Source organism: Gorilla gorilla, chromosome 11, assembly GCF_029281585.2.
Source record: "Gorilla gorilla gorilla isolate KB3781 chromosome 11, NHGRI_mGorGor1-v2.1_pri, whole genome shotgun sequence".
Lineage (NCBI taxonomy): Eukaryota > Metazoa > Chordata > Mammalia > Primates > Hominidae > Gorilla > Gorilla gorilla.
The window spans coordinates 99,827,160-99,851,658 of NC_073235.2; the positions used below are offsets into that span (position 1 = coordinate 99,827,160).

Here is a 24,499-nt window from a genome sequence, read left to right on the forward strand (position 1 = left end):
CCGGGGCTGCGCGTGGCGCTCGTGGGCTGGCACGGGTTCTGGGTGGGCATGGGGTTGGCCGGCCCTGCACTCGGTGCGGCCAGCGCCTTCTGGGCTTGATCCAGGGACGAGCTCCCTCTGGGCTGCCAGAGTGCCTAGGCTGGGTGCTGCAGAGACCCCGGGAGTGCCAGTGAGAGGTGAAGCCCGCTGGACTTCCGGGATGGGTGGGGACTTGGAGAACTTTTCTGTCTAGCTAAAGGTTTGTAAACGCACCAATCAGCACTTTGTGTCTAACTAAAGGATTGTAAACGCACCAATCAGCACTTTGTGTCTAACTAAAGGATTGTAAATGCACCAATCAGCACTCTGTGTCTAGCTCAAGGTTTGTAAACGCACCACTCAGCACCCTGTGAAAACGGACCAATCAGCTCTCTGTAAAATGGACCAATCAGCAGGCTGTGGGTGGGGTCCGCTAAGGGAATAAAAGTAGGCTGCCTGAGCCAGCAGCAGCAACTCTTTGGGTTCACCTTGCATGTTGTGGGAGGTTTGTTCTTTGCTCTTTGCAATAAATCTTGCTGCTGCTCACTCATTGAGTGTGTGCCACCTTTAAGACCTGTAAGAGTCACCACGAAGGTCTGCAGCTTCACTCCTGAAGCCTGGGAGACCACGAACCCACCGGGAGGGACGAACAACTCCAGATGCGCCGCCTTTAAGAGCTGTAATGCTGCAAAGGTCTGCAGCTTCACTCCTGAAGTCAGTGAGACCACAAACCCACCAGAAGGAAGAAACTCCGGACACGTCTGAAAGTCAGAAGGAATGAACTCGGGACACATCATCTTTAAAAACTGTAACACTCACAGTGAGGGTCCGTGGCTTCATTCTTGAAGTCAGCAAGACCAAGAACCCACCAATTCCGGACACACAAGGATTGTGTATTTGAAAGTAGTTGATACAGAATTGTCCATGCAGCTACAGAACCACCTCAATCTACAAGTACATCATGTGTTGTACTGCAAAATGTTTGACAAACCTTGTAGCTGATGATTTCAATTTACTCCACAAAGTATCTAGTAAGGGGTGACTGCAATAAACCAAGCAAGAGGAGAAAATAATCATAGGCACAACAGCTGGGATATTGCTTTAAATGTAAATCATATCAAGTAACTGTTCTGCACTCAAACTCTAATGGCTTTCCTTCACGCTTAGAATACAATAAAAAATTGGTAGCATACTATGGCTTCCGTGGCACTAAGCTCTGCCTACCTCGCTGACCTTATTTCCTACCACTTTCCTCCTCTCGCTGTGCTCCAAACTCCTTGCTCTTCCTAAAGCATGCTAAGATTGTTCCTGCCTGGGGCCTCTGCACTTGCTGTTCCATACACCTGAAAGTCATTTTCTCCCAAGTAATCAGAGTTCACTTCATCACTTCATTTTAGGCCTTTGTTCAGTGTCATCCTCTTAGAGCCCCTCCTAACCACCCTATATAAAACAGCACCCTACCATATTCCTCCCTCTTCATCTCCTTACCCTGCTTTACTGTTTAGTTTATGGGACATATAACAAGCTGCCATTGCACTACATACTAATTGGTTTCTTTCCCCCACTAGGATATAAGCTCTGTGACAGTGAAGACTTTTGCTCACTTCTCCAGCATCTAGTAGGTGCCACACAAATAAATACTGACTACATTTAATCAACAATCTCATTTACACCCAAACTATATTAAATAGGTAGTATTGTCATCCTCACTTTACAGTTTGCAGGAAAACTATTGGTGCACAAACCTTAAGTAAAGACCTGAAAACAAACTGAGGGAACAAGAAGTCTGGACTTGATGACTGATCACCAAAACAAGTAAATCAAAGCGAAGTCGTCTGATTAGTATGGAATAAGGGAAACCCAAATCATACGAGAACACCAATTAAAATGTGGGACACGCAGGAAGAAGGCAGACGGAACTGCTGCTGGATAACTGAGTCTTTCCTAATGACAGTACCTTATGTTGCCCTCACAATTACCCCGTTAGATAGGCAAGGCAGGCATTGTATTAGACAATCATTAACAAGCAGGACGCTGACAGCCAGGTTCGCAGCCAGGAGTGGTGGCCTGTCTGGCTCCGCACTCACGGGTTCGGACAGTTACATAATTAACACTCAAGCCCTGGGGCTTCCCGCAGCCCCCGGGGCGGGGGGGCTCACTGACTGGCCTCCCGGAAGCGGACCCCAGGAGAACCAGGCAGTTGGTTAATCCAGGAACAGTTCCTGCGCGGGGCGTGGACTGAGCAGTCACTGAGTATTACGCAAATTGCGCGAGCGCACGGGAAAAGCGATTGGTCGGTCAGGAGAGAGAGGTGTGTCCTGGCGGGCCCGCAGCTCCGATTGGCCGACAGGCTCACGGGAACGTTTACGGTCAGCGTGTATCAGCGTCGTGCAACCCGGAAGGGAAGAAGGGGCGTGTCAGGCTGCGCAGGCGGCCAGTCCATTGGCTGGAAGAGACCGGAGCCGGGCTCCGGGCGCGACCAGAGGAGGGCGGTGCTGCAGGGCTGGTGCGGGAGGTGACGACCGGCTTCGGGGAGTCTATCATGGCAGCTCGGACTGGTCATACGGCCTTGAGAAGGGTAGTCTCGGGATGCCGTCCGAAGTCGGCGACAGCGGCCGGGGCGCAGGCGCCCGTGCGGAATGGCAGGTAATCAACAGCGGGGGCGCTGGGACGAGAGTAGTTTTCGATTTTGGCTGCCGAGTTGGGGGACCGGAAGGATTTGGGGGTGAGGCAGAGCCGGACTCGGTGCATTTCCGTGTCTTTAGAGGAGAAGGCTTTTTTTTGCGTTTGGCATCTGAGGGACTCAAGAGCGGCGCGCATCACCTTGGGCCCAAGACTGTGTTCGTGGCTCGTTTCCCTCGTGAGAGGCGGTGAATCATCGGCGAAGCGACTTTGGAAGCAATTTGGCCATTGGTGCCTTTGGGCTCTTCCGGTCTCCTCCCCTATGGCTTGTTGCTACTGCTGTTGGAAAGTTTTAACTTTGCGCAGAAGGGTTGCCGGCTGCTGGTTGTATGGGAGTTTGTGTTTGGCGGTGAGCCCCCTTCTCCGGTTCCTTCTACCTGCCAGATGGTCAGATGCGTTTTCCCAATTTCTGAAAGAGTGCTTTGCCCTCGCCATTTAGTGTTTACAAAACTAAATACAGCCAGCATAAGGGACTTGGATTTTTTCACTCTGCTGTAACTTACAGGTCCTGTAACCTTGAAGCATAGTCAGCTTTCGATTTTCCTGGTTGGTTCATTTTTTGGTAGGTGGGGGTGGAGATGGAGGTCGGGACACGTATACCATACTTGTACGACTTAGTTTCCTTTTACTAATAGCATTGTAATATTCTTGAAAATTAAAGTTAGTGTGTTTAAAATGAATTCAGGTGTACAAAATACGAGGTGGGGAGAGAAAACACAAATCTGGTTGAGCCCCAGGACATTTAGATTAAATGAAGATCCGACCCTACTGGAAACAAGGAAATAATTTTTTAAAAAAAAGATTCAATGAAGAATTTTTAAAAACACCAACAACCTTACCAAATCTAAATCCCTTTAGACAAATGTTGGATGAGACACATAAAATCATAAAATTACTCCTGCTTTAGGAAATAACCTCAAAAAGTAGTTTCAAGCAGAATAACGCCATCATACTTGAGATCTGTTTGTATTACTCTTATAAAATGTTGTCTTGCAAATAACACTTACTTTTGAGAAAAATACAGTTGCTTTAATGATCAAATTGAGGCTTCAGTTCCAAGATAAATACTGTTTATGATAATGAGGGCGGCAGTTTGAGTTCATTTCCAATGTTAAGCATCAGATTCTGACCTTTATTATACTTAAGTATATGAGAGCGTGGTACTGGAAGACGAGTGACAAAAAAAGCTGTTCTCCATGTGGTCCAGTTGTGCAGTATTCATTTCATGGTTTAACTGTATATATGAATGTGTGTATCTTCATATCGTAGTTTAAGAGATAGTATTCCTGGCAGTGCATGAAAATAGATGTGCTGTCCAGGCCACTGTAACTATAGCATGCAAATTGATCAGAAAATGTCCTGTTAGTTTGCTTTAAACACTGGTGTTTTCCTTAGGCTTGTAATCAGATTGTGTAAGGGTATTTTTTTGGGTAGGCTGGGAGGCAATACATGAACCTGGTACAAAGGTTCATGTATTGCCTCCCAGTAAATACATGAACCTTTATATATAGTAAAAAGTCAGCCAGATACCCAATTCACCTCTTTAGAAGCAAAGGTCTCATCTTTTTTCAAGTAAAGGTTTCAGCACTGTTCACAGTAGTTAAGATACAGAATCAACGTAGGTGTCCAACAACAGATGAATGGGACTGGGTGCAGTGGCTTATGCCTGTAATTCCAACACTTTGGGAGGCTGAGGCGGGAGGATTGCCTGAGCTCATGAAACCAGCGTGGACAACATGGCAAAACCTTGTCTCTACCAAAAAAAAGAAAAAAAAATGTGTGTGTGTGTATACATATACACATATACAGAAAAATTAGCTGGCTATGTGGTAGTGCAAGCTTGTGGTTCTAGCTGCTCAGGAGGCTGAGATGGGAGGATCACTTGAACCCAGGAGGTTGAGGCTGCAGTGAGCCTTGTTTGGGCCACTGCACTCATTCCTGGGCAACAGAACCAGACCCTGTCTCAAAAAATAAACAAGGCCGGACACAGTGACTCACACCTGTAATCCCAACACTTTGGGAGGCTGAGGCAGGAGGATCACTTGAAATCAGGAGTTTGAGACCAGCCTGGGCAACATAGCAAGACCTCGTTTCTACAAATAAGTAAAAAATTGGCAGGGCTTGGTGGCGCATGCCTGTGGTCCCAGCTAATTGGGACTTGGGGTGGGAGAATCACCTGAGCCCAGGCAGTGGAGGCTGCGGTGTGTCATGACTATGCCACTGCACTCCAGCTTGGGTGATGGAGTGAGACCCTGACTCAAACACAACAACAACAATAAAACAGAAGAATGGATAAAGAAAATGTGGTGTATATATTAGTACACGATGGGAATACTATTCAGCCATAAAAAAAGAATGAAATTCTGTCATTTGCAGCAACGTGGATGGACTTGGAGGGCATTATGTTAAATGAAATAAGCCAGGAACAGAAAGTTACATATGACGAGTTCTCTCTCATATGTGGAAGCTAAAAGAAGTTGATCTTGGCCAGGTACGGTGGCTTACGCCTGTAATCCCAGCACTTTGGGAGGCCAAGGTGGGCAGATCACAAGGTCAAGAGATCAAGACCATCCTGGCCAACATGGTGAAGCCCCATCTCTACTAAAAATACAAAAATTACCTGGGTGTGGTGGCGGGCGCCTGTAGTGCCAGCTACTCGGGAGGCTGAGGCAGGAGAATCGCTTGAACTGGAAGGCAGAGGTTGCAGTGAGCCGAGATAGCACCGCTGCACTCCAGCCTGGCGACAGAGTGAGACTCCATCTCAAAAAAAAAAAAAAGTTGATCTTGCTGGGCGCAGTGGCTCACGCTTGTAATCCCAGCACTTTGGGAGGCTGAGGTGGGTGGATCACAAGGTCAGGAGATCGAGACCATCCTGGCTAACACAGTGAAACCCCATCTCAACTAAAAATACAAAAAAATTAGCAGGGTGTGGTGGTGGGTGCCTGTAGTCCCAGCTACTCGGGAGGCTGAGGCAGGAGAATGGCGTGAACCCGGGAGGCAGAGCTTGCAGTGAGCCTAGATCACACCACTGCACTCGAGCCTGGGTGATAGAGCAAGACTCCGTCTCAAAAAAATAAGTAAAAAATAAATTTTAAAAAAAATTGATCTTAGAACAGAGGATACTAAAGATTGGGAAAGCTGGGAGAAAGGAAGGGATAGGGAGAGATTTGTTGAAGGATACAAAATTAATGCTAGATAGGAGGAATACGTTTCTAATGGTCTATACCCGCGATTCCCAACCTTTTTGGCACCAGAGAACAGTTTTGTGGAAGACAGTTTCTCTACAAATGGGGGTGGTGGTGGGGGGGAAGGCTTCGGGATGAAACTGTTGCACCTCAGATCATCAGGTTAGATTCTCATAAGGAGCAAACAACCTAGATTCCTCGCATGTGCAGTTCACAATAGAGTTCTGGCTCCTATGAGAATCTGATGCCACCACTGATCTGACAGGAGGCAGAACTCAGGCGGTAATACTCACCTCCTGCTGTGCAGCCTGGTTCCTAACAGGCCATGGACAGGTACCAGTCCATGGCCTGGGCGTTGGGGACCCGTCTTCTATACCACTGTAGGATGACTATAGTTAGCAATAATATATAGTTTCAAATAGGTAGAAAGAGTATATTGAATGTTCCTAGTGCAAATAAATGATGAATGTTTGAGATGATGGATGTGTTAATTACCCTGATGTGATCACTATGCATTGTATGTATCGAAACATAGAATTATGCTCTTACCACTATTGTAAAATCAACTACTACTTGTGATGTCCCAGAAAATTTAGAATTCACAAAGTCATCTTGCTTTTTTGTATTTTCATTCATGAAGTGTTATTTATAGCTGAATATATAAGAATCTTAAAATCTTAAAAGGTCCTAATAAAGTTTACCCATATACAGTTTATGTGTCTTTTCAATTACTTTTTTTTTTTTTTTTGAGACGGGGAGTCTTGCTCTGTTGCCCAGGCTGGAGTGCAGTGGCGCCATCTCGGCTCACTGCAACCTCCGCGTCCCAGGTTCAAGCATTTTCCCTGCCTCAGCCTCCTGAGTAGCTGGGATTACAGGCATGTGCCACCACACCCGGCTAATTTTCGTATTATTAGTAAAGGCAGGGTTTCGCCATGTTGGCCAGCTGGTCTCGAACTCCTGACGTCAGTTGATCCGCCTACCTCAGCCTCCCAAAGTGCTGAAATTACAGGCATGAGCCACCGCACCCGGCCTCCATTACATTTTAACAGATAGTCATGTACTATTTACCGTAAGCAAATTCACTGACCTCTGTTTCATTTTCTCTGTAATAAGCGTGTTCAATTTTTATAAACAGCTCTAAAGTTCTTCATTGTATTATAGAGCCCAAATTTATCTCTCTCTAATTGGGGTTGTGTTTTACACTTTGGGGTCATATTTTCTTTTTCTTTTTTTTTTTTCTTCTTTTGAGACGGAGAGTCACTGTCGCCCAGGCTGGAGTGCGGTGGTGCGATCCACTCCATTTACATATATATGTATGTACATATGTATATGTATTCATATATATAAATAAATGGAATGAGATATTAAATGCTACTAATGCCTGTGTGTATTAGTATATACATATACATGCACACACACAGTTATTATGTATGTACACACTTCTTTTCTCTCTTTGCATGGCTAACTCCTTGTCCACTATGTCTCAGCTAAAATCTTTTAAGGGATTCCTAGGTCACCCTGTCTAAAGGAGGTCCTAATTACACCTCCCTCTTCCCTGCATCTCTTCTTCAGCACTTTTTTGAATCATTCTTCAACTAGAATATAATCTTCATAAGGCTTGTGTTTGTTTTATTCACCATTATATCCCTAGTACTTAGCACAGTCTTAACTTAGAATAGGAGCTCAGTAAATATGTGGATAATTTAAATTGAATTATCCTGGCCAGCAATGACTAGTAGTGTCAAATAGTCAAATAGTTATGTAATAATCTTTTTTCTTTTCTCTTTTTTTTTTTTTTGAGACGGAGTCTCATTCTGTTACCCAGGCTAGAGTGTGGTTGCACAACTTCGGCTTACTGCAACCTCCGCCTCCCGGGTTCAAGTGATTCTCCTGCCTCAGCCTCCTGAGTAGCTGGGACTACAGGCGCCTGCCACCACACTCAGCTAATTTTTTGTATTTTTAGTAGAGATGGGGTTTCACCATGTTAGCCAGGCTGGTCTTGAATTCCTGACCTCGTGATCCACCCACCTCGGCCTCCCAAAGTGCTGGGATTACAGGCATGAGCCACCTCACCCAGTCACTTATGTAATAATCTTATTAAGGAAAGTTGAAAATATTTAGGTGAACAAGCATATAGCAGACATTTGTACATAGAAGTACCTCGAACAATAACTTTCTGGTTAACTAGACATGTTTTTACATATATGCATTGAAATGGAGACTGCAAGGTAAAGGAGAACGCAGCAACAGTTGGTTTTTATTTGTTTTGTTTTTGCTTTTGTTGAGATAGAGTCTCGCCCTGTCACCCAGGCTGCAGTGCCCGTGGTGTGTTCATAGCTCATTGCAACCTCGAAGTGCTGTATTCAAGCGATCCTGCTGCCTCAGGTTCCTGAGTAACGGGAACTACAGGCACATGCCACCATGGCCGGCTAATTTTTAAATTTTTTTGTAGAGACAGGGTCGCTATGTTGCCCAGGCTGGTCACAAACTCCTGGCCTCAAGGGATTCTCATGCATCAGCCTCCCAAACCACTGGGATTACAGGTTTGAGCCACCATGCTTGGCATCAGTACTCACCATCTGGTAGGTGGTCCTACCAGATGTCTGCCAAGAGATTTGAGACCTAATTTTAAGTCTCACTGGAGTGGATCAAGAATTAAGAAACACCTGTGGATCCAGCTAGGAAAACAACGTGGGTAGACAACACAAATCAGAAAATATATTTGTGTATCTAGCAAAGCTTATGGTAAGAGTAAGTTGTAACACGTGACTGCAGAGTGAAAGCCAACTTTCTGGGAGAGATACCTTTTATGCCAGAAGCTTCTAACCTAACTAAGCTTTTTTTTTTTTTTTTTTTTACAGTGTTTAAGAAGCTGTGCTTTTTCTGTGCCCGTGTGTGTGTATTTTTTCAGAAACATTCTGAAGTTGCAAAGCCTCACAAAGTGTGATAATTACTTTATAGTTTCTATAATTTGTGCTTCCTTTTAATTTTTACTGTCACTCTAAATCAGGTGATTTTTGTCTTTTCAGATATTTAGCTTCCTGTGGTATACTGATGAGCAGAACTCTTCCACTACATACCTCAATTTTGCCTAAGGAGATATGTGCACGAACTTTCTTCAAAATCACTGCACCATTAATAAACAAAAGGAAAGAATATTCAGAGAGAAGAATTTTAGGGTTCGTATATGATAAGAATTCTACTAAAAGAGCATGTTCACAATTTTCCGTGGGGTATCGTGTCGTGCCTCTTTCTCTCTGGATTATCTTCTTACAGACTAAGCTCTCTTTTTTCTAGGTTGGCCTTTTTTTTCTTTCTTTCTTTTGAGATGGAGTCTCGCACTTGAGTGCAGTGGCGCAATCTTGGCTCACTGTAACCTTCACCTCTCTGATTCAAGCGATTCTCCTGCCTTAGCCTCCCGAGTTGCAGGCAGATGCCACCATGCCTAGCTAATTTTTGTATTTTTAGTAGAAACAGGGTTTCACTGTGTTGGCCAGGCTAGTCTCAACCTCCTGACCTCATGATCCACCTGCCTTGGCCTCCCAAAGTGCTGGGATTACAGGCATGAGCCACTGCTCCTGACCTAGCCATTGCTATTTTATAAATATTTGTTGAATGAATATAATTATATGGTAACTCTTTAGTATAGACTTAAATCTTTGACATGTAAAGAAAATTATTTATGACTTACATTTTTTGTGCATTGTTCTTTTCTGTATTAGCAACATTACTGATACATTGGGCCATATGTTTACATAGCTTCCTCATGTATAGATATACATAGATAAGTACATACATACTAAGGCTCCTCATCTAGAGCCTTTGGTAAACATTTTCTGTAAAGGAACAGATAGTAGCTATATTAGGTTTTGTGGGCCATAGGGACTGCTCAGCTCCTTCATTGAAGTCCAAAGGCAGACATAGATAATATTTAAATAAACGGGTGTGGCCACATTCCAGTAAAACTTTATTTACAAAAACAGGTGATCGGCCAGGTGTGGCCCCTGATCTAGAGGTAAACAGAGCAGATGGTAAAGACACTACAGTTCTGCTAAACCGGAAATACACCATCCCTCCATAGGGGAATTTCTACAAATGGCTCTTAATTCCCAACTGGCCATGAAGCTTTGTGAAAGTGCATTTTGTTAATTTTACTCATTTGCTTTTGTTCTCCCTATTTTTCTGTAATAAAAGACTTAACAGCATTGTTCACTAAGTTCACCTTTATTACTAGCTAGTCTCTGTATTAGTTAAGGTAATGCTAACAGCCCTATAGATAATACCCAACAGTTTATTTTTTTTTTCTCATGTAGAGTTCAAATGGGTGTGCCGTCTACTGTAGTCCAAGTAGTGACTCAGAAACCCAGGCTACATCCAACTTTTGACCTCTGTAATTACTTAGTCTTCAGAATGTTAATCACATTGGTCTGGAGGTGACACACAACACCTCCTCCCAGATATTACTGGCAACAGCTAATTGTGACCCCATCTAAACGCAGTGGAAATGAGGACTGGGAATTGTTGCTCCTGATGGGCAGGTACTTCCTAGCAACAGCACCACGTAAAAAGAGTGCAAATCTTTGGAGAGACATCATTGTCACAGGTGTTACCTGTTAAAAAGAGAAATGGCAACTAAAAAAATACTGATTTAGTCTGCTCTGTGTGTGTGTGTGTGTGTGTGTGTGTGTGTGAGAGAGAGAGAGGGAGAGAGAGGGAGAGAGGTGTACAGGGTCTCACTCTATAGCCCAGGCTGTGGCATGATCTTCACTCACTGCAACCTCTGTCTCCTGGGTTCAAGCAAATCTCATGTCTCAGCCTCCCGAGTAGCTGGGATTACAAGCGTGAGCCACCACACCTGGCTAATTTTTGTATTTTTAGTAGAGACCGAGTTTTACCATGTCGGCCAGGCTGGTCTCAAACTCCTGACCTCAGGTGATCTACCCACCTCAGCTTCCCAAAGTGCTGGGATTACAGGCCACCACGCCTGGCCATACTCTCAAGTTTTAAATGCTGGCTACTAAAAATTTAAAAACTACCTCTTTAGGCCGGGCGCGGTGGCTCATGCCTGTAATCCCAGCACTTTGGGAGGCCGAGGTGGGCGGATCACCAGGTCAGGAGATCGAGACCGTTCTGGCTAACACAGTGAAACCCCATCTCTATTAAAAGTACAAAAAATTAGCTGACCGGGTGGCACGTGCCTGTAGTCCCAGCTACTCGGGAGACTGAGGCAGGAGAATCGCTTGAACCCGGGAGGTGGAGGTTGCAGTGAGCTGAGATCGTACCACTGCACTCTAGCCTGGGTAACAGAATGAGACTCCATCTCAAAAAAAAAAAAAAAAAAAAAAATTACCTCTTTATGTCAGATTCAACCTGTGAGATGCCAAATTGTGATCTCTGCCATATCATGTATGTATTTATTTAGAGACCTTTTATTTTCTGTGTTGCTTTGAGGTCATTGATTCCAGAATGTGGTTTAATATATGTGCTGAATGATTTATTTATCATACACGGTAAGTTTTATATATATTCACTTTAAAGTATGCATATATTATATAACTAGATGGAGTTAACACCTCTTTTTTATTTTTATTTTTTAAAGGTATTCAATGCAGGAAATGTATGATGTAGTATCGGGAGTGGAGGATTACAAGCATTTTGTTCCTTGGTGCAAAAAATCAGATGTTATATCAAAGAGATCTGGATATTGTAAAACAAGATTAGAAATTGGATTTCCACCTGTGTTGGAGCGATATACATCAGTAGTAACCTTGGTGAAACCACATTTAGTAAAGGTAACAGTTTTGTTTTTTGTTGTTTTTAAATATTCTTCCATATATTAACTTTGTCAAATGAGTTAAAATGTAATAGCCTAAAAAAACTTATTTAACCTAACAGGAGGAGGGTAAAAAATTTATTATATCTCCTAACTGTGTTACTTTATACAATGTTAGCGTTATTCTTTCCAATAGAAATTTAAATATAATATGGGAATGGGAAACTTTTCCCTTTTTTTTCCCTTCTATTGAGGACTACTGACCCACAGGGCAGATCACTTGCACCACCCAAGTGGGAAATGTTTTAATTTAATTTTTCAACTGTTTTAAAATATGAATTAAATACTTTTATTATTGGGGGAAGAGTAAATTTGTTTACTAAATATATAGTTTTTAAATTAAAGAAGGAATGGTGGGGAAGAAGGAAGGAAAAAAATTAAAGTGGTGAGAGGATAAAGAAAGGTAGAAAAGATAAAGGCATAGCGCTGTGGCTCACGCCTTTAATCCCAGCACTTTGGGAGGCCAAGGCGAGCGGATTACGAGGTCAGGACTTCAAGACCAGCCTGACCAACATGGTGAAACCCCGTCTCTACTAAAAATACAAAAATTAGCCGGGCGTAGTGGTGTGTGCCTGTAATCCCAGCTACTCAGGTGGCTGAGGCAGGAGAATCACTTGAACCCGGAGGCAGAGGTTGCAGTGTGCCGAGATAGTGCCGCTGCACTGCAGCCTGGGCAACACAGCGAGACTCCGTCTCAAAATTAAAAAAAAAAAAAAAAAGACATAAATATGTCATGTCAGGCAGCTGAGATGGGAACCCAAGAAGTTGAGGCTAGAGAGAGCTGTGATTAAGCCACTACACTTCAGCCTGGGCAACAGAGTGAGACAGTGTCTCAAAAAAAATTAAATAAAAATGAAAAGAAAAAATATAAAAATATTGGGGGGCACAGTGGCTCACGCCTGTAATCCCAGCACTTTGGGAGACTGAGGTGGGTGGGTCACCCGAGGTCAGGAGTTTGAGACTAGCCTGGCCAACATGGTGAAACCCCGTCTCTACTAAAAATACAAAAAAATTAGCCAATATGGTGGCAAGCACCTGTAATTTCAGCTACTCAAGAGGCTGAGGCAGGAGACTCACTTGAACCCAGGAGGCAGAGGTTGCAGTGAGCTGAGATTGCGCCAGTGCACTCCAGCCTGGGCAACAAGAATGAAACTCTGTCAGAAAAAAAAAAAAAAAAAATATGTATATATATATATATATATATATATATACACACACACATATATAAACATTGTTGAGATTATCCTGCCAAGTACCAGGTACTGAAATGCCAACTGCTCTTACATTATATTAATCATCTTATGCTTGTCAGAGGAGGATACACATGTAGAAAAGGATACTGACCTTAAAAACAAAAAGGCAGAATTCCATGGGATAATGCATATTTCTTTTGCATTCCCATTTTGGAGTGGCCAAAGATTTTTAAAACTGAGTTATTTTTTGCCCACAGGATTTAATGATGATGTAATTTCTTGGTAAGTGGCCAGAGCCAAATACCTTAGTCAGCTCTTTGTTAGGCATTGAAGGGGGTGCAGCTCTCAGATGTGCTCTTTCTGGTGCAGCTAGAAAGAAAGAGAACACTGTCGCTGTCCAGTGAAGCTAAGACCCTATCTGCCCTATTCTTACCCTTAAAACTTCAATTCCACTTAAAATGCTGTGGACTAGGATTTTGCTATTATTACAAATGCTTTCACCTGCTTGCCTCATTGTTTTAGAGTTTTTAAACTACAGTCTGTCGTAATAGCTAACATTTACTGAGCCCATTTTACTGCTTTACTTGAATTACTCAAATTTTCACAAAAGCCCTTTGAGGTTCAAGAGTTATTATTTATTTAAAGTTGAGGAAACTAAGGCTTAGAAGAGATAGAAAACTTGTCCAAGGTCACAGAGCCGAGACTCCAGCTGTCTGACACCAGTGAATATTTCTATAATCTTAATTTTTTTTTTCTATTTCCTGAGCTCAATTTACCATTCAGTCCCTTAGAACTTAAATCTTTTTTTTGAGATGGAGTCTCACTCTGTCACCCATGCTGGAGTGCAGTGGCGCTTCCAGTGGCGTGATCTTGGCTCACTGCAAGCTCCACCTCCTGGGTTCACACCGTTCTCCTGCCTCAGCCTCCCGAGTAGCGGGGACTACAGGCTCCCACCGCCAAGCCTGGCTAATTTTTTGTATTTTTAGTAGAGACAGGGTTTCACCGTGTTAACCAGGATGGTCTCAATCTCCTGACCTCATGGTCTGCCTGCCTCAGCCTCCCAAAGTGCTGGGATTACAGGTGTGAACCACTGCGCCCATCCAGAACTTAAATCTTAGTATATATATTATGCTGCTTCTAACTAAAAGAACTCTAAATAAACCTCATTTTTTCCTCACTATCTACCTTTCTTCTGTTCCCTGCTGCCTTTTTTTTTTTTCCTTTGAGACAGAGTCTTGCTCTGTTGCCCAGGCTGCAGTACAGTAGCACAAGCACAGCTCACTGCAACCTCTGCCTCCCGGATTCAAGTGATTCTCCTGCCTCAGCCTCCCAAGTAGCTGGGATTATAGCCGTGTGCCACCACACTCGGCTAATTTTTTTGTATTTTTAGTAGAGACGGGGTTTCTCCATATTGGCCACGCTGGTCTTGAACTCCTGACCTCAGGTGATCTGTCTGCCTTGGCCTCCCAAAGTGCTGGGATTACAGCCATAAGCCACCAGGCCCAGCCTCTCTCCCCTGCCTTCTTAAAACCTACAGGATAAGCTAGGTTTGGTAGCATGCACCTGTAATCCCAGCTACTCAGGAGGCTGAGGCAGAAGGATCTCTTGAGCCCAGGAGGTTGAGGTTGTAATGTGCAGTGATCATGCCTGTGAATAGCTACTGCATTCCAGCCTGGGCAACATAGCAAGTAAGACTCCATCTCTAAAAAACAAACAGGTGGCTAACACCTGTAATCCCAGCACTTTGGGAGGCTGAGGCCGAGATGGCTTCATCACCTTAGGTCATCTCTACTAAAAATACAAAACTTAGCCAGGCGTGGTGGTGAGTGCCTATAATCCCAGCTACTCGGGAGGCTGAGGCAGAAGAACCACTTGAACCCAGGAGGCAGAGGTTGCAGTGAGCCGAGATCGCGCCATTGCACTCCAGCCTGGACAATGAGCGAAATTCCGTCTCAAAACAAACAAACACAAAACAAAAACAAAACCACACAGGATAAAGTAAATCTCTTTATCATTGCACATTGACCCATTTACTTCCCTGCTCCCTCCTCCCACGTAATACTATACTTGATGTTCAGCTAATACCGAATGTCTTAAAAGTTCCACGAATGCACAGTACAGCACTATTCCACAGCCGTGTGCCTTTGCATATTGCTTATTCTTCTATCTGTAATGCACTTACCTTCTTGATATTCCTTCAAATTCTGACCACCTGGGGTCATTTTCTCTCTTTCCTTTCATATTGATAAGTAGCACTACCTTGGTGATTCGCCTGTGCTTTATTCATGCGTTCTTTTATCACTCTGTAATATATTTCTTCAACAGGATTTCTCCTTGACAAGACTGTGGTACTTGAGGGAAGGAGCCCCTGTCTTTTTCATCTCTGTATCCTCAACAGCAATACTATAATGATGGGAGTCATGAGGGCTCCTTACTTATGAAGCTTTCACTACCTGTATTTTTGGATTATTGCAGATTCAGAGACATTCATAATAATCTTAGAGTAACTTTCAGCACTGCTAAGGGAGGGATAAACTGTACTAGAAAAAAAGTAATCTTCATAATAACCTGCATTAGATGATCATAGCTATCTCAATTTTATGAAGCTTAAGGAGATTAAGAACCTTGGGCAAATTCACACTTGCATGTGTCTGACTCCAAAACTATTTTTTCTTTTTTTTTTTCCCACTCTCCTTCCCCCTATTTTTTCATTATAAGTTGCCTCACATAATAATGCTAGTTTGTTTTTTAAAGACATACTTGAGAATATATGCTCAACTTTCAGTTGTTCCTGGGTTCAGTTTCCAGATTTTTTTTTTTTTTCTGAGACCAAGTTTCACTCTTGTTGCCCAGGCTGGAGTGCAATGGCATGATCTACGGCTCACCGCTTCCTTTGCCTCCTGGGTTCAAGCGATTCTCCTGCCTCAGCCTCCTGAGTAGCTGGGATTATAGGCATGTGCCACCACACTGAGCTAATTTTTGTATTTTTAGTAGAAACGAGGTTTCACCATGTTGGCCAGGCTGGTCTCAAACTCCTGACCTCAGGTGATCTGCCTGCCTCGGCATCCCAAAATCCCGGGATTACAGGAATGAGCCACCATGCCTGGCCTGGGTTCTGGATTTTATTTATTTATTTATTTATTTAGATGGAGTTTCGCTCTTGTTACCAAGGTTCTGGATTTGATTGATTGATTGATTGAGATGGATTTTCACTCTTGTTGCCCGGGTCCTGGATTTGATTGATTGATTGATTGATTAAGATGGAGTTTCGCTCTTGTTTTCCAGGCTGGAGTGCAATGACGCAATCTCAGCTCAGCACAACCTCTGCCTCCTAGGTTCAAGCGATTCTCCTGCCTCAGCCTCCTGTGTAGCTGGGATTAAAGGCATGTGCCACCACGCCCAGCTAATTTGTATTTTTAGTAGAGACGGGGTTTCTCCCTGTTGGTCAGGCTGGTCTCGAACTCCCGACCTCAGGTGATCCGCCCGCCTTGGCCTCCCAAAGTGCTGGGATTACAGGCATGAGCCACCATGCCCGGCCAGGTTCTGGATTTTAATACCCAATAGACAACACAGTAAAATTTATTATTGTTTTTTACCCAATACAGTAAAAATTATTATAAGGGAAGAACAGAAGCCATGTGACAGTTCTGTGAATTATTAGCTGACCAAAACATGCCTGTCACTTAATATGTCAGTAATTCTAGTCTACACTAATCTTTAATGGCCAGAAGCCCTTGAACATTTTCAGAGAGGCAACAGTTCAATGACTTTTACTGCCTGCTTCATGATAGAAACATTTTATATGGATTAGTTTATATAATGGTCTAAATCAGTTCACTCAGAACAGTCAGTAGTAGGTCATCATTATGACAGCTTCTACTATTCAGTATCTCTGCTCTTAGAAATGAGGTCTTTGGCAAACTCTTCGTGTCAAAACATAACAGTAAAAATCCGTGCATCCTTGGGCTAGATAATTGGAGTGAGTGAAATACTGCCAGATTTTATATAAAAGTGGTCAGAGGAAGCCGGGTGTGGTGGCTCACACCTGTAATCCCAGCACTTTGGAAGGCCGAGGCGGGGGGATCACGAGGTCAGGAGATCGAGACCATCCTGGCTAACATGGTGAAACCCCGTATCTAGTAAAAATACAAAAAAAATTAGCCGAGCATGGTGGCGGGCATCTGTAGTCCCAGCTATTTGGGAGGCTGAGGCAGGAGAATGGTGTGGATCCAGGAGGCGGAGCTTGCAGTGAGTCAAGATCGCGCCACTGCACTCCAGCCTGGGTGACAGAGTGAGACTCTGTCTCAAAAAAAAAAAAAAAGTAGTCAGAGGAAGGTGCTGTGTTACAGTGAATACTCCCAAAACCTGTTTATCCTTTAATGTTAAATTTCCTATAAGCTTCTTAAATGATTGTAAAGAAGGGCAGAATGTATTATCCTAAAGTTGGGCAACTGAAATAACAAGATTTTATTATAGACTCTTGATGCTCTTAGAAATTACCTGTGCACTTTAGGAATGCTCTAGATTATTTGTGTGGATGAGGTGGTTCACGCCTGCTGTAATCCCAGCACTTTTGGGAGGCCAAGGCAGGAGGTTCACTTGAGCCCAGGAGTTCATTACCAGCCTGGGCAACTTAGGGAGAACACAACTCTACAAAAAATGAAATAATTAGCTGTGCATGGTGTCACACACCTGTGGTCCCAGCTACTTGGGAGGCTGAGGTGGGAAAAAATAAAAATAAAAATAAAAAGCTGAGCATCTCTCAGGGTCATAACGAGCATAATCAGTCCTAACAATGAACTAGTAACTATGGTTCTGGTTACCATTTTCAGATTGCAGATGGCATCTCTTTCATGGATCTCAATAAATTTTTTTATTTTTTTATTTTTATTTTTATTTTATTTTTTCAGACAGTGTCTCACTCTGTCACCCAGGCTGGAGTTCAGTGGCGTAATTATAGTTCACTGCTGCCTCAGTCTCCTGGGCTCAAGCAGTCCCCTCACCTCAGCCTCCTGGGTACTTGGGACTACTGGCATGCATCACTAAACCTGGCTAATTTTTAAATTTTTTTCGAAGAGACAGGGAATCTCGTTCTGTTGCCCAGGCTGGAGTGCAGTGGCATAATTATAGCTTACTGCAGCCTCGAACTCCTAGGCTCAAGTGATCCCCCAACCTTGGCCTCCCAAAGTGATGGGATTACAAGTGTGAGCCACCACATCCAGCCACAATAAGTATTTTTTTAATGATACAAAATAGGAACTACCAAGATGCACTGCACATAGTATGGTTAAGTATTGTGATTGTGTGCATACTGAATATAAAATATACATGTGCATTGAAAAAATCAGAAAGAAATGGATCAGGGCTAAGGGCCAGGACTACACAGTTAGGAAAACTAGATAGAGGCCTCTAGGAATAAGGAGCAAAGAGTGAAGGAAAGACTATACGTGATTAATAAGAGAACAGTCTTTGAGTAGGAGATAAATGTGTACCAGGTACCTTATTAACATTTCAGTGATCTCATGATATAAAGTAGGTATTATTTTACAGATTAAGGAAATAGGGTATGGGGATTTAACTTGTTCACGATCACTTATATGTGGCAGAGCTAGAAATAAGCTTCCAAGAAGCTCCCTCTTTTGCTTCTAGAGGAAGGAAAGCTAAGTAGCAAAGCAGGTGTTAGCAATGGAAGAGAAAACAACTGGCAATCTTGGGGATCCCTGCAGGAAAAAAAAAAAAGGCTAATATTGGCAAGACATTACTTCCTAGTACCAAGCTAAAAATTAGATATCTTTATCTCCTATGGTCTGACCTATAAATTATTACTTATGAAAGAAATCAGCCTCAGTCATAGTAGATTCTTAGATTATGTCCAGTAGCAAAGGTATTTAACTGTGGTTTTATTTTTTCATTTTGTTGTAGGCATCTTGTACTGATGGGAGACTTTTCAATCATTTGGAGACTATTTGGCGTTTTAGCCCAGGTCTTCCTGGCTACCCAAGAACTTGTACCTTGGATTTTTCAGTAAGTCTCATAAAGCCCTTGATTTGTTCCACTTATGAGGTAAAATTGGTAAAAAGTAATCATTTTTTAGAACACAGAGGCCGTAATTATGTTGAATACCTTTTTCTGCATAAATGCTAATGAACATTTCTTTTTTATTCTATTTCTTGCAGCCTTGAATATTCCTTCATTCTGTTTTTTACAAATCTGTAGATTGTAAGATACATGCCATGACTTTACAACCAGCTTAATAACAGTTTTAAACTTAATAATAGTTTTAAATTAACACCAAATGAAAGAACACATTGCATATAAGATGCAGAAACAGACTAGGTGCAGTAGCCCATGCCTGGAATCCCAGCACTTTGGGAGGCTGAGTCAGGTGGATCACTTGAGGCCAGGAGTTTGAGACCAGCCTGGGGAACATAGCAAGACTTTGTCTCTAGTGAAAATAAAATTATCGGCTGGATGGGGTGGCTCACGCCTGTAACCCTAGCACTTTGGGAGGCTGAGGCGGGCAGATCACCTGAGGTCAGGAGTTCGAGACCAGCCTGACCAATATCATGAAACCCCGTCTCTAGTAAACATACAAAAATTAGCCGGGCGTGGTGGCATGCGCCTGTAATCCCAGCTACTCAGGAGGCTGAGACAGGAGAATCACTTGAACCCGGGGGGCGGAGGTTGCAGTGAGCCGAGATCGTGCCATTGCACTCCAGCCTGGGCAACAAGAGCAAAACTGTCTCAAAACAAATAAAAATAAAAATAAAATTATCCTTGTGTAGTGGTGCCCACCAGTAGTCCTAGCTGCTGAGAAGGCTGATGAGCAGATCACTTGAGTCCAAGGGTTCGAGCTTGCAGTGAACTATGATCACATCACTGCACTCCATCCTGGGCAACAGAGTGAGACCCTGTCTCAAAAAATTTAAAAATAAAACATGCAGAAATAAGGTAATAGATTTTTTTCATTTTTTTGCATCTAGAGTCTGGTAACTTTCTTTTTTTTTTTTTTTTTTTTGAGATGGGGCCCTACTTTGTCACCCAGATTGGAGTGCAGTGCCGTGATATTGACTCAGTGTAACCTCTGCTTCCCTGGCTCAAGTGATCCTCACACCTCAGCCTCCCAAGTAGCTGGGACTATAGGAATGCACCACCACACAGGCTTATTTTTGTATTCTATGTAGGGATGGGGTTTTGCCATGTTTCCCAGGCTGGTCTCGAACTCCTGGGCTCAGGAGATCCGCCTACCTTGGCCTCCCAAAGTGCTGGGATTACAGGCGTGAGCCACCGCACCCGGCCTAGTAACTTTCTTTTTCATATAATCGTAGTTATAGAAAACTTAAAGCAATTTGTGGCCTTTTCTTTGCCAACAGGTAATATGGGAGTTGTTCTCTGTACAGGCAACTCGGGCATTGAATTTTAAGAAATGGTGGCAATTTTGACTAAATTATCGTGTGCTGTTCTCAGCTCTTGAGTAATTTTCATTAAAGCATTACAGACATTAATAGGACAATTGGGGCCAAGCACAGTGGCTCACGCCTGTAATCCCAGCAATTTGGGAGGCCGAGGCGGGCAGATCACTTGAGGTCAGGAGTTTGAGACCAGCCTGGCCAACATGGCGAAACCCCATCTCTACTAAAAATACAAAAATTAGCCGGGTGTAGTGTTGCATGCCTGTAGTCCTAGCTACTTGAAAGGCCGAACCAGGAGAATCACTTGAACCCAGGAAGTGGACGTTGCAGTGATCTGAGATCGTACCACTGCACTCCAACCTGGGTGACAGAGTGAGACACTGTCTCAAAAAAAAAGGACAATTGGGAAAATTTGAATAAGGTCTATATAAATTAGATAATAACATTATTATCTAGTAGTAGTAACTCCCTCTGTTAATTTCCTGATTCTGATAATTGCAGTATGGTTATTGAAGACATTAAAATAGGGAAATATGGGTAATGGGTACATGGGAATTCTTTGTATTATTTTGTAGTTTTTTTTTTTACAAAAATGAAATTATTTCATAATGAAAGGTAAACATTTTAATATTTAGAGGATATTTGGTCCTTAAAACACAGTTCTCAAACCAGTTGTCTTGAATTCTATATGGAACAATGAGAGGGTATAAATAAAGTTCTGAAAGGGTATCCAAGGGAGAGAATACAGTCATGGGTTCTTAGTTTCTGTTTCTGGTTGGGCCAGTAAAGCCTCTTCCTCATCCCTCTTTTCCACTTAACCACTAGAGACAGAAACTAAAACCCATGGCTTCAGGCTGTTAAGAGCCTAAAACAAAACAAAACAAAACAACAACTACAAAATAAGGTGGATTGGACAAGCTTGTCCAAATCATTGGCTACTTTAAGATTGAACCACGTGGCTGGGCGCAGTGGCTCATGCCTGTAATCCCAACACTTCGCAAGGCCTAGGTGGGTGGATTACCTGAGGTCAGGAGTTTGAGACCAGCCTGGCCAACATGGTGAAACCCCGTCTCTACTAAAAATACAAAAATTAACTGGACGTGGTGGCAGGTGCCTGTGGTCCCAGCTACTCTGGAGGCTGAGGCAGGAGAATCGCTTGAACCTGGAAGTCAGAGGTTGCATTTGAGCCGAGATTGGGCCATTTCCAGCCTGGGCGACAGAGCAAGGCTCCGTCTCAAAAAAAAAAAAAAAAAAAAAGAAAGAAAGATTAAACCACTTACACCATCTGCCCTGTGGGTTAGGCACACATGTGCATGCACACTTCCAGCCTCCTCTTCCTGCTGGTGCTTCTCAGTGATACCTATGAGAAGGATCACTTTCCTTCCTTATTTCCTTTTGTGGGATAGGATGGATCTAAAAGGGACACATTAATAAGAAGGCATAGTGATTAATGTATTCAGCAAAGGTTTTTTCCAGTCTTCTCTTATTAAGAAACAGACTTTTTCCCTTGAAATGAGATTTCATTGGCCTTCTTTATGTAAGCTTATTGTGCCAGCAACTGTGCTTGTTGCAGTAAAAGAAGATTCCCTCTTTTGGGGGGGGTGCTAAAAATCCCACCTACATACATCCACACAATTCTACCTTAGATACCCAGTTCGTAGTGTGAACACCACTGTCCTAAGTGGAGATTTAGTTTAAAAAAAATCTTTCTGGCTGGGCACAGTGGCTCATGCCCATAATCCCAACACTTTGGGAGGCTGAAGTGGGCAGAATTGCATTAGCCCAGGAGTTTGAGATCAGCCTGGGCAACATGGCAAAACCCCTTCTCTACGCCCCCAAAAAAAAAAGAAAAAAAAAATATATATATACACACACACAAAAATTAGCCACGTGTGGTGGCATGTGCCTGTAGTACCAGCTACTTGGGAGACAGAGGTGGGAGGATTGCTTGAGCCCAGGAGGTTGAGGCTGCAGTGAGCCGCGATTGTGCCACTGCACTCCAACCTGGGCAACAAAGCGAGAGTCCCTCTCCAGGAAAACCAAAAAAAAAAAAGCAAAAAATAATTTTTTCTAAAATAATTTTCAATATTTTCCTACAGATTTCTTTTGAATTTCGATCACTTCTACATTCCCAGCTTGCCACACTGTTTTTTGATGAAGTTGTGAAGCAGATGGTAGCTGCCTTTGAAAGAAGAGCATGTAAGCTGTATGGTCCAGAAACAAATATACCTCGGGAGTTAATGCTCCATGAAGTCCATCACACATAAAGGCAAAAAAAGAACTGGTGCCACCTGCTTCTGACTTTAGTTTGTTCACTTTTGGGAAGTATTTTCATGACATGTTTTCAGAAGCCAGAAAGCATTTGTTAAACGCAGCTTTGGTTATAAACCTGCACCATTGAAAATTTGCACATAGAATATAGACTCACTTGTACATAGAATTATTTCTTCAAGTATAATTCAAAATAATATGGACATTATCACGTTCTACATTACAATAATGGGATGTCATCACCATTGCTAGAATACTGGCATGATTCTTCTGAGCAGAAGTTGAAACTGTAAATTTAAACCTTTTAATTATCACCTTACCTGAAAGAGGTTAGTTAAGATATTCACACAGTATGTATTATATTAACCATATCACACTTAAGTTATTAAATTCAGACTATTTGTAACTTATTGTTATAGGGCCTGCCGTATGGCTTAGGATATTTGAGTAATCATATATTTAAAGTAAAAACTTTGGGCTGGGCACAGTGGCTCACACCTGTAATCCCAGCACTTGGGGAAGCTGAGGTGGGCAGATCAGTTGAGGTCAGGAGTTCTAGACCAGCCTGGTCAACATGGCGAAACCCCATCTCTACTAAAAATACAAAAATTAGCTGGGCATGGTGGCACACACCTGTAATCCCAGTTACTTGGGAGGCTGAGGCACAAGAATCGCTTGAACCCGGGAGGCGGAGGTTGCAGTGAGCCAAGATCGCCCTGCTGCACTCCAGCCTGGGCAACAGAGGGAGACTCTGTCTCCAAAAACAAAAACAAAAACTGTTAGTGAAGGTTCCCTGGGACTTTTGATATTTTAAAAATTGTTCTTATGACTAGTAGATAAATTCAGTGCCATAATGAGGCTAGCTCCCAGATGAACAGTGTATTTTCTTCTTTTTTTTTTTTTTTTGGTGAGTGGTCCAGAGCTTTAAGCTACTTTTCCAGTAGTTTGCCACTTTCTCCGAGGTAGTTTGGCTGCTCTTTCAGTAATGCTAATTGTGTGTCAAATTTTGTCTACAACAGTAGGCAACAGATGAAGATAAGTTGGTTGAATGTCTCCAGCACTATGCATCCCTATTTTCTATTTATTGTGTACACTCACTTTCAGTAATGTGTTTCAAACTGGTATTTTTTAAAAAACAAATCAATGTAAGGACTGAAGTTGAAGTAGCAATGTAATAAAGTTAATTTGTTTATTTTTTGTACAGTTAGTTTGGTTATTGAAATCTTCCTATATTGTTTAAATGTGTATTTGCATAGACATAGTAAGGTGTTACAGCATTTCATGTCTTAAAAATATATATGAAGATATCTAAAATATCTATTTCTATGAAGAAACAGACTTTAACAAATATAAGCAAAATTCAGTTTTCTTTTAACCAGTCATTGATCTCCTGTCCTCCTTTCACTACATACCAACAACCCTCTGGCATTAAACTTCCAGTGATAGTGCTATTAACTTTGTTTCCTCAGGTCAACAAGGGACCTCAGTAATTAGTTCTCTACATAAGTATATATATGTGTATTAATTTGTTTAATAAATCTGTTTTGAGCACCTGCTTTCTCTCAGACACTGGGTATAGAGTGATGAAGGATTCATATCAGCCTCTACTCATGAGGAGCCAGGTTGTGCTCTCACACAAGGTAAGCAGTATCTTTCCACTTACAGATGAGGTATTTGCCAAGAGCATAAGTAGTTTGTATGTAGTTATATACCTTTTCTTTTTCTTTTCTTGAGACAGAGTTTCGCTTTCATTGCCCAGGCTGGAGTGCAATGATGCGATCTCAGCTCACCGCATCCTCTGCCTCCCACGTTCAAGCAGTTCTCCTGCCTCAGCCTCCTGAGTAGCTGGGATTACAGGCATGCACCACCACACCTGGCTAATTTTGTATTTTTAGTAGAAACGGG

The 24,499-nt window shown here is 42.7% G+C and overlaps 1 protein-coding gene across 2 annotated transcripts; it reads left to right on the top strand.

Annotated features, from left to right (window-relative positions):
* Positions 1 to 897: 897 nt before the first annotated feature.
* COQ10B (coenzyme Q10B) lies at positions 898 to 23,795 on the top strand. Of its 2 annotated transcripts, none has more exons than XM_004032997.4 (5): positions 898 to 2,664; positions 8,915 to 9,064; positions 11,485 to 11,677; positions 18,834 to 18,935; positions 22,423 to 23,795. In XM_004032997.4, the coding sequence occupies exons 1-5, from the start codon at positions 2,561 to 2,563 to the stop codon at positions 22,588 to 22,590; spliced, it is 717 nt and encodes a 238-aa protein (XP_004033045.1). In that variant the 5' UTR covers positions 898 to 2,560; the 3' UTR covers positions 22,591 to 23,795. The 2 variants fall into 2 exon arrangements, with proteins under 2 accessions (XP_004033045.1, XP_018877468.1); XM_019021923.3 differs by lacking the exon at positions 898 to 2,664 and adding an exon at positions 2,736 to 3,049.
* The last annotated feature ends 704 nt before the right edge of the window (positions 23,796 to 24,499 follow it).